General features: G+C 32.5%; 1 protein-coding gene across 1 annotated transcript; it reads left to right on the top strand.

Annotated features, from left to right (window-relative positions):
• The first annotated feature begins 4,091 nt into the window (after positions 1 to 4,091).
• On the top strand, positions 4,092 to 10,742 carry LOC127084928 (heat shock 70 kDa protein 16). The gene is made up of 10 exons (XM_051025457.1): positions 4,092 to 4,259; positions 4,555 to 5,846; positions 6,230 to 6,442; positions 7,552 to 7,647; positions 7,734 to 7,877; positions 7,972 to 8,172; positions 8,261 to 8,407; positions 8,480 to 8,608; positions 8,697 to 8,827; positions 10,248 to 10,742. The coding sequence occupies exons 2-10, from the start codon at positions 4,677 to 4,679 to the stop codon at positions 10,327 to 10,329; spliced, it is 2,313 nt and encodes a 770-aa protein (XP_050881414.1). The 5' UTR covers positions 4,092 to 4,259; positions 4,555 to 4,676; the 3' UTR covers positions 10,330 to 10,742.
• The last annotated feature ends 287 nt before the right edge of the window (positions 10,743 to 11,029 follow it).

Raw genomic sequence — 11,029 nt, 5'->3', positions numbered from 1 at the left:
TGTCTCATCAAAATTCAGAACTAGGATTTCTATAGTAGTGAAAGACCTAATATAATAAAAGGTAAATTCGGGTCCTTATAGGATCTGACCCGAAAATTACAAAAACTGGCTTAAACTAACTATTTTAATTAAGTCTGGAACTTTAACGAATTATTTGACCCTCCTTCATTTAGAATCAGTTTTTCACTTCAACATGAAACTTTTAGCTTATCCTCTCAGCTTTCCATCGCATATTAGAATGCATCAATCTGATCCTCGTAGCTCAAGTTATGATTTGCATAGTAACAAGATATGAAATAACTATTTATGCTGAAAATAAAGTACGAAAATAAAATAAAACCAAAAATACACTAAAATAGTAAAAATAATAGAATAAACTATAGAGTTGTCTAAGTACAATAATATAAAAAGGTGCATCAATATGCACTGATCAACAATTCTCTTAGATTATTCACTAAGTTCAAAAAGAGAACAATCCTCCATTTTAATGAACCTTTTGTTTCCAACAATCCTGGACAACAAGGATAAAGTAACAATATGAATTTTTTACAAGATTTTGACAAGTGAAAGTAATTTGTCAATCTATTGATTGATCTTCTCCTTTGAAGTAATCAAACTTCTTTATGACAAACAAGTGCTCTAATGATATGGATGAAACTATATGAATATTTATGAAAATTCTAGAAATAGTTTCACTAGAATTTTTTTTGATCAAGAACACTTGAACTAAATTTGAAAAGATGAATGAAGAAGATTGTTTGAAAATATTTGTGAGAAAAGAGGTTTGTTTAAATTTGTAGAAAAAGTGTTATATATAACCCTTAGATACCTCTCTAAATGGTTATGATATATGAAAGGATGTCATGGTTCAAGAACACATTTGGAAAATCATTCCCATGAAAAATTGCATTATTTTCTGCCACTGATTCAGTGGTAATCGATTACCCAATATGGTGTAACCGGTTACACCTGAGCCAACATTCCAAAATTTGAAAAATTACACGGTGTAATCGATTACCACAAGAGGTGTAATCGATTACATGCTGAAAAACTTACCTTGCACAGCAGCACCCGAAGCTGGTAATCGATTACTTAAATGATGGTAATCGATTACCACACAACAAAGTGGCAGAATGCAGTAAAAATGAATGTGACTGCTATAAGATAGATTTTTTAAATACCTAAGCACCCAACACATGAATTAATGATGAAAACTAGAGCACTTGACTTATCATAGAGAGAGTGAGAACTTAATACCTTTATACTTTGATCGAATCAATAACAAACTCCAAGACTTTGAAATGCTTTGAAAGGAAACACTTGAGCTTTAGTCTTGAATCATTCTTTTTGCAACGCATAGACTTTGAGCATGTCTTCATCAAAACACTTTGAGAAGCTTGTCTTCACAAAAAGAACACCATAGCCTAAAAAAATAGAAACATATTCAATAACCAAATATGTCGCATATAGCTGCTTAAGAAAGCCAAGTGTTTACGCTATACACAACAATTAAAACATAAAATTAAAAGGAAAAAGTCATGCCACCGTCGATCAACCATACAACATTGAAGATTTTTCATCCAGACTTAAAATATAAATTCATACACATCACACTGCACGAATTTGATGTCAATAACACATAAACATTAATTCAATCATAAAAGTTCAGAGTTTAGTTAAGACTCAAAGAACTCTATTGGAGGTTAAAGAATCCTCTACCCTGCCCCCCATGCATAAGCCCTTATTTAAAGTTATTCTCTCTCCTTATCTTATATTTCTCTAGCAAAATTCTTCAAAGTTATTTCAATGGATGCTCTTCCTATGCCATAACCCTTGTCTCTTCCTCTTTCTACTAATTTCTGATTTTTACGTATCAAACCTCTCACAACTCCTTATTAACCTTTTAATTAGTAACCTAATTTCTCAATTAAAGACTTCCAGCATTACCCTCACTTATTCCCTCATTCACCCGACTTGCCTTATCATTTTTAATTTTATTTTAATAAAAATACTACTAATACTCCTTATTTTCTATATTCTATTTTCTCATTGTTAATTAAATAATTCAATTAAAATATTATTATTTAATTATTAAAATAAACTCTAATAATTCTAGACCACCTCTACCAATCTCTAATCGGTCTATACACTCCCAACTCAAGGCCACACACCTATCACGCTCATATTAATTCAATTATCGCACATAATAATTAAATTAAATTATAATAATTCAAAAATTCGATAAATCAAGAATCAGAGTGTTACAACTCTCCCTCACTTATTGATTTTTCGTCATAAAAAATTACCCTAAGCAAATAGAGTTGGATACGACTCCCCCATCCGCCTCTCTAGCTCTCATGTCACGTTTCCACCAGTAGGTCCTCCCCAAACTACCTTCACCAAGGTAATCTCTTTACCACACATAGAGATGGCAACAGACAAGATTTAGCCAGGGTACTATAGTATCCATCCCCATATCCGCGATTTGAAAAAATCTCCGTGTCCGAGTCCATACTCGCTGGGGTGCCAAAGTTAGCACCCGTGCCATATGGGTATGTAAGTACCCATACCCGTATCTGTGACTTGCATTCCTATTAAAAATAAATAGATCAATTATAAAATATTATATAATTTTAAGTTTTTAAAAACATTAAAAAATTTTCAAACAATTTATTATTGAAATAAACGAGCACTCATATTAAATACGTAATGGTTTAACATTGATATACGTTTTATAATTGATAGACATACATTTTCATATAATAATATAAACTAAAGTATATAAATATAAATACATAAATATATAGTGTGCGGTATGAGGCGGGATGAGTACCAAGGTGCCCATACCCGCACCCGTACCCGCTTATTTTTATTGGTAATTACCCGAGCCCATGCTCGTACCCATTTTTAAGGGTTTTTACCCTATCCGTTATGAGTAAATTTGCGGGTGCCTATTGAGGATGAGTCAAATTGTCATCTCTAACCACACAACTACTTCACTTCCTGATTTTATATCTGTATGGGATGCCTTAACAATCAGGTTATCTCTCACATGCACATCATTTACTTGGACCACATGAGACAAATCCAAGATGTATCTCCTCAACCGAGACACACGAAACACATCATAAAATATAAAAAATATATATGCATTTATACTCAAATACTATATTAATTAATTACAATTTTAATAAATTATTATTGTCAATTATTTAAAAAAAATATTAAGTTTATTATGTAATTATGTTAAATATAACAATTTGTTATAAAATATGAGTTTTTTTATTGAAAGTATTTGATATAATAACAATTATTTACATTAATCTTTTTAAAATCAAATAAATATAAACATCATTTACACGTTGAACATTAAAAAATAGATATAAATTTTTTACTCAAATAATAAAATAATTAATTACAAATTTGTATAATTATTATTGTCATGTTATTTTTTAAAAATAAATTCATTACATAAATCTTTGAATTACTTTTCTAATTTTATTTTTATCTAGGAGTAAGACCATCCACTCACTTATTACATTAATAAAAAATTTATATATATTAATTTTAAAAAGATTAATGTAAGAATTTAATTGAAATATACTGACAGTGTAAGAGACGTTGGATATTGAAATACGTTTGATTTTTATTTTAAAAATCTATAAAGTAATACAAACAAGTGATGATGATGAATCGATAGTGTAAATCTTTCTACACTAACCGAACATAGTAATTAATCCCATAATGTAAATAATTGTTATTATATCAAATACTTTCAATAAAAAATTCATATTTTATAACAAATTGTTATATTGTAACACAATTACATAATAAACTTAATATTTTTTTTAATTAATTGACAATAATAACTTATTAAAATTGTAATTAATTAATCTATTATTTGAGTATAAATGCATATATATTTTTAATATTTCAATACTATTTATATATATTTTTAATTTAAAAAAGATTTAAATATATAGTTGAGATTATATCATAAATCTATTTATTATAAAATAAAGTTAAGATTCTAAGGGTTGGTTGCCATTAGATTTATAATAAGTATTTGAAAAAATATATTTATAAATATGACCTCAAAAAATCTATTATTATCATATATAGGCGTCGTTGCAAACGTTTCAAAACCCCAAAGTCTATGCTGTGTGTGCCATTGAATCAAGCCGAATATTTCCTCTCTCGGTCGCTCACTATTTTCCATCTTCGTCATCTTCACCAACCAATTCCAATTGCTTCGCAAGGTATATTCAGTTATCACTTTTTCTTCAATTAAATTTGCTTCACTCTTTCTTCATTACTTTTTTGCGACTTTATTCTAACAATAGGACCGAAATTCCAAGGAAAAATAGGGATTTTCTTCATGGGGTTGTGTTAAATTATATGTTTTAAAACAAAATTATTGCTTTGACTTGTTTTACAGTTTGAGGAATTATTAGCAAGAATTGAGGGAGTTTAGTTTATCTGTTTTTTTTTTCTTGTTACGGATTTTAAATATAAATGTTTCTCCTTTTGATCCTTTTTTATTTTCTTTTGTAGTGATTTGTGCTGAAGCTTGGGTTTTTGGACTGGTTTTTGTGTAAAGTGAGGTTTTGGGGTTTTTAGGGTGTTGGTAAAGTAGGTTGTGTGAATTGGATTGGATTGTTAATCTGTTAGTTGAAATGAGTGTGGTGGGATTTGACATTGGTAATGAGAACTGTGTTATTGCTGTGGCAAAGCACCGCGGGATTGATGTTTTGTTGAACGATGAATCGAATCGGGAAACCCCGGCTGTTATATGCTTTGGTGAAAAGCAACGGTTTTTGGGGTCTGCTGGTTCTGCTTCTGCTATGATGCATCCTAAATCGACGATATCTCAGATAAAGAGATTTATAGGCAGGAGGTTTCGTGACCCTGATATGGAAAGGGATCTGAAGATGCTTCCTCTTGAAACCTCTGAGGGACCGGACGGTGGCGTTTTGATTCATTTGAAATACTTGCAGAGGACTCATGCGTTTACACCGGTTCAAATAATGTCTATGCTCTTTGCTCACTTGAAGACTATGACAGAAAAAGATTTGGAGGCACCTGTCTGGGATTGTGTTATTGGTATCCCGTCATACTTCACCGACTTGCAGAGACGAGCTTATCTTGATGCGGCGAAAATTGCTGGGTTGAAGCCTTTAAGATTGATCCATGATTGTACTGCAACTGCCCTTAGCTATGGAATTTACAAAACGAATTTTCAAAGTGAAGGTTCAACATATGTTGCATTTATTGACATTGGTCAATGCGATACTCAGGTCTGCATTGCAGCATTTCAGTTTGGGCAAATGAAGATACTTTCTCATACTTTTGACAGGAGTTTAGGTGGGAGGGACTTTGACGAGGTTCTATTTACTCATTTTGCGGAAAAATTCAAGGAACAATACAACATTGATGTGTATTCTAATGCCAAGGCATGCATTAGGCTGCGTTCAGCATGTGAGAAATTGAAGAAAGTTTTGAGTGCAAATCCAGAGGCACCGCTAAATATCGAGTGTTTGATGGATGAGAAAGATGTTAAGGGCTTTATCACACGGGAAGAATTTGAGAGTCTTGCATCGGGATTATTGGAGAGAATTTCTAAACCTTGCAGCCAAGCATTACTTGAAGCAGGCTTGAATGCAGAGAAGATTGTTTCTGTAGAACTAGTTGGTTCAGGTTCTAGGATTCCAGCAGTAAGTACATTATTAACTTCTCTATTCAAAAGAGAACCCAGCCGAAAGCTGAATGCAAGCGAGTGTGTAGCTCGTGGTTGTGCTCTACAGTGTGCTATGCTCAGTCCTGTATACCGTGTGAGAGACTATGAGGTTTGTGTGTTTTTTAAGTCTATTCTTATTCTATGTTTGTTACATATCACAGATTAGAATAGTGTTGTTTAGTGGTGGATTTTTTGACAACTGCCATGGGCAATTTGTGAAGGGATTCTCGCCGTGGTAGCGCCAGAGGCCGCAATGGCATGCCTATATTTCGGGTTTATAGATTCGTAGAAATGTCATAATTTTCATATAACCAAGTTGTTGCCTAGGTTTATCCTTAAATGGGTTATTTTCAGTCTTGAAATTATCTTCTGTTGTTATTACTCTATTGATGATGTAAAATAGAATTTTCATTATTTTTGTTTCTGATCAATGTTGCTTCTTTTCATTATATGTTCTCGTCAATATTAATGCAATTTGTAATGATTGTTCAGGTCCAGGATATTAGTTCTTTTTCATATGGGCTTTCATCAGATGAAGGTCCAATTTCTGTAGGATCAAATGGTGTAATCTTCCCAAAAGGCCAATTGATTCCAAGTACTGCAGTTCTACAACTACAGCGAACTAGTTTTTTCCATTTGGAAGCTTTTTATCCGAATCAATATGAACTACCACCTGGAACAAGTCCCAAAATTAGTTCCTTCATGGTATGCTCACTTTAGAACATTTGGCTAATGTGAAGAAGTTAAAAAAATATTTTCTGTTATATGTTTCTCTACACTCCCCCTCCTCGTTAGTATTTGTCCATGGTCTTGTCTCTTGGTTTTCTCGTGTCTTTGATAATAGGCATGTAGTATATAGCTTCTATGTGAGATATTTTATTATGTAAATCTATGTGAGCTTTTTTACCTTTATTTTCATATATCTAATGTTTTATTGAGTATCTTTAAACAATGATTTTGTATGAAACAACACATGTACCTTAACATTTTATAGAACGAACAACTTACATAGATGTAGAATGTTTGTAAAGGAATAGACATTGATCATTCCTTTTAATATATACCTAGGATGATCATAATTTATAACAAGATACCTGTGATCATAACAAAAATAATATTTTCTGCCTATGCCAAGTAAATTATAAACCCTATATCAGGATATCAACAAACACATATTTGTTGAGCTCAACATATTTCACGAAGCACCTGGGAGTATCCTAAAACTAAGTTTCTAAGAAATATAAAAAAAACACTTTTTTCGAGACACACATATCACGAAGTACCCTAGGAGTATGGTGGTCAATACGAGTATGGCACTGATACTTTCTTTATTTTGGAGTATCAAGGCTTCATTGGACCTGTTAGGATTTTAACTTATTTGAACTTATCTACTAGCATAAGTTTCGTCAAAGTGTTTATAAGAGAACTTGTGAAAACGACTTGTGACATTGTTCATAAACAGTTTTTAGCTTATTTTCATAAGTTCTCTAAGATAGCTTATGAAAACAGCTTATTTGAACATTATGTCGTAATTTGGTCCATGTAGCCGACTCCACTTAGTAGGATAAGATTTGGTTGTTTTGTTGTTGTTGTTGTTCTTATTTTATGCTATAGATATAGCTTGTTCTGGCATCAAAGAAAGCTACTGTTGTATAACTAACTAAGCATAAGAGTAAGAGTCAGAATCAGCTTTCTGTAGATGTGCACGTTCTTTGCTTAAAGAGAGTACTACATGTGAAATTAATTAATTGTGCATTATCTGCATGCATACAGCTTGTTTTATGCTTACGCATTTGCTGACTACTTCTTTTCAGATTGGTCCTTTGCCTGAATCTCATGGCAATAAGACAAGAGTTAAAGTTCGAGTTCAACTAAATCTGCACGGCATTTTCAGTATTGAATCAGCTACAGTAAGTAAAAAGTTTCATTTTCCATTTTGTGTTGAGAATTGAGTTGTGAGAGATCTACTTATGCACAAAGTTTTATGCCACTTCAGTTGATCACAGATCACGCAAATGATGATCACTCAAATTATGATGCAATGGATGTTGATCCCGAGTCTGAAACATCAGATAGTACCAATTTTGTTGCCAATGGCGCTGAAGATAGTAACAATCAGTCCGATTCTCCACAAAGTTCTGTAAGTACTGTCATGTTATTCCATGCGCTGAAGATATGACTCATTTTTATTTTGTTTTAGTAAATAACCGTTTTTCCGTCGTACCATTTTATAGGCTGATTGTTCAAAAAAAGATAAAGCTAACAGAAAGCTTCCTATTCCGGTGAATGAGAGTATCTATGGTGGAATGACAATGGCAGAGATTTGTGAAGCCCATGAAAAAGAACTCCAGTTAGCCCAACAGGATAGAGCTGTGGAGCTAACCAAAGAAAAGAAGAACACTTTGGAATCCTATGTCTACGAGACAAGGAGTAAGGTACATCTTCAAAATCTAAACGGTCTGCAATTATGGCTGGTTTTTGTTATGAGATACATTTGAAGATTTTGTTTTGTTTTCGTAATAGCTTTTCAACACGTATCGGAGCTTTGCAAGTGATCAAGAGAGGGATGACATATCTAGGAGTTTGCAAGAGACTGAGGATTGGCTTTACGAGGACGGTGATGATGAAACCGAACACGCTTATACTTCAAAACTGGAAGACCTTAAAAAGGTTTTTTTTTAGCTTATCTATTTTCAATGTTTCCCTTGTCGTACTTCTTGTTTCTAATCTATATTTCTGTAGCTGGTGGATCCAATTGAGAATCGCTACAAAGACGATGAAGAAAGAGCGCAAGCTATAAAAGAGTTATCAAGTCTCGTTTCAGAGATTCACCAGTTTGCAGGCTCCTTTCCACCCCAAGATAAAGAACTGGTAAGATAACAAAGACGACACCGTATGTTATTTTTATTGCGATTCTTCTCTTGAGATAAGCTTTTAATTGACTTGTATATTGTTTCAGATCATCGACGAGAGTAATAAAGCAGAGCAGTGGCTAAAAGAGAAAGTGCAACAACAAGATTCTTATCCTAAGAATCGTGACCCAATATTATGGTCGAGTGATATTAAGAGCGTAGCAGAGGATCTAAAACTGTATGATGCTTTCCCTTTCTGTTTTCTGGTTTAGTAGTTTATACTTGTAGTTTTCTGGTTATATTATTCGATTTGGTTGATAGATTGGATCATTAGAAAAGGAAACAAAATGTGCACTTGACATAAATAGATACATCAATCTCTAAAATTTAGGAATTTAGAAGTGTCACTTTGTTACTAAATTGCGGATATGAATATAATTCTATGAAGTTGAGAGGTTATCTCTCTAGGGAGAGCCTATGCTCTTTGGCCATGAATCACTCTGACATACACTGTGTAATCAGTCTGGCTACTTCGCATTGCAATGCCCCTCTTAGGAAAAATGTCTTCCCGTATCCGTGATGATATCATAAACTCGATATATCCTATGCTTTTAGTATTGTGATCATAGAACTATAATCAGATTAGAACCCTCGCTGTATATTGCTATAGGGATGTTCCCACTCTGTAGGTGTAGAATCCTTATTAAAAAAAATCAATAAACAATTCACAGGTAGTTAGAGGAAATTGAGACCTGCCACATAACAACAACCAAGTCTTATTCCATTAGCTACATGGATCAACTTTTGTCATAATGTTCTATCTAGGATCATGTTTCTATCCAAATCGTTAATCTCGAGATCCTTCTTAATAACTTCTCTTATAGTTTTTCTAGGTCTTCCTCTATCTCTAGTTGTTTGACTCCTCTTCATGTGATCTACTCTCATTACCGCAATATCTATAGGACTTTTCTCTACATGTTCAAACCACCTAAGTCTATTTTCCACTATCTTTTCTTTTATAGATGCTATCCTGACATTCTTTTTAATATTGTAATTTCTAATCTTATCCTTCATAGTCTTACCACACATCTAACGCAACATCTTCATCTCTGCTACACTTATTTTATTTTCGTGTTGATTCATAACTGTCCAACATGCTGTCCAGTATAACATATCAAGTCTTACTGCAATCCGATAAAATTTTCCCTTCAGTTTGAGTAGTACCTTTACTGCAGTCCGATAAAATTTTTCCTTCAGCTTGAGTAGTACCTTTACTGCAGTCCGATAAAATTTTCCGTTCACCTTGAGTAGTACCTTTGCACCTTGCCTCCAAAGTTGTCTGTTGTGAGCGATTAAGCATACAAAGATTGGTTATCATTTCGGCCAAGAAAATAGGGTTTTCTAGAAAAATTGTTACCGCAAATCCCTTTGAGAAAACATAGACATGCGCAATAGGCGAAGTTCATATCATTATCATGTCTAATAAATATCTACATATATGAAATTGAATTGATCTGATATGGAACTTTTTTGTGATCATTCTGAATTATACTGCTATTGCAAAACATTGATCATATGTTTCTATGAATGTGTTTATTACTATCCCTTGGTTTTATATCAAAAAAACTAATTTATGTCTTTTATTGATGGGTTTTCAGGACAGTGCAAAGGATAGCGAGATCCAGGAGAACTTCAGAAGACAATGACAAAGACAAGATGGATACTTCCAATCATTCATGAATACATCGACGGTGGGAAGGAGAATTTTTCATCACTGATACCTTCTGACATATATAGAAAAAAAAAGTCTGCATTTTCTTTCGTTTCTCATTTTTCGCCTCACATGCTCGGGGATTTGAATGGCGCAAATTTAAGTAGATAGAGTTATTAACAATCATTTATTCTTCTGAGTTTTCTAGCGATATTTTATTTTTATTTTTATTTTGATGTTTTCTCTAATCTTTTCTATGTGATATAGTATTTTCAAATTGGCAATTGTTTCTACACTGTGGTAAAAGAAAAATCACTAAGTTAAATGGTCTGTTTTGGTGTCTGTGTGAAGCTTGTATCTTACAATAACTATATTTACTCTATGGAATTAATTTATATGACTGGTTTATAATATCAATAAAGTATTAAGTTTTTATTTTCTATTGTATTCTTAATTGTTAATGTTAATATTTATTTTTATTCTTGTGATCAATATGAGAGTAAATTGTGAGTTTTCATATGGTACTTGTGATTCTGTCGTTACTTGAGTTATTCTCTTGTTGAAATATTGTTTATTTGTTTCTCAATTTGAACGATTGAGAGGGAAAACAAGTAAAATTTTCTCTGAGATTTACTTTGGTGATGGTTAGTAGATGAACAAATTTATAGAAGATATTATCTTTATCTTCTACCAGATGATCAAAGATGATAAAATATGTTGATTTAAATT

The sequence above is a fragment of the Lathyrus oleraceus genome, chromosome 5, assembly GCF_024323335.1.
Source record: "Lathyrus oleraceus cultivar Zhongwan6 chromosome 5, CAAS_Psat_ZW6_1.0, whole genome shotgun sequence".
Classification (NCBI taxonomy): Eukaryota; Viridiplantae; Streptophyta; class Magnoliopsida; order Fabales; family Fabaceae; genus Lathyrus; species Lathyrus oleraceus.
Note: the sequence above shows the minus strand (reverse complement) of the source record. Positions and strands in the feature narration are given on the sequence as shown.

Bases quoted from the DNA above. Each gene is read 5' to 3' on its own strand.
- LOC127084928 (XM_051025457.1), top strand. From the start codon at position 4,677: ATGAGTGTGGTGGGATTTGACATTGGTAATGAGAACTGTGTTATTGCT. The intron at 5,847-6,229 runs GTTTGTGTGTTT...ATGATTGTTCAG, and splicing joins ACCGTGTGAGAGACTATGAG to GTCCAGGATATTAGTTCTTT. The intron at 8,609-8,696 runs GTAAGATAACAA...ATATTGTTTCAG, and splicing joins CACCCCAAGATAAAGAACTG to ATCATCGACGAGAGTAATAA.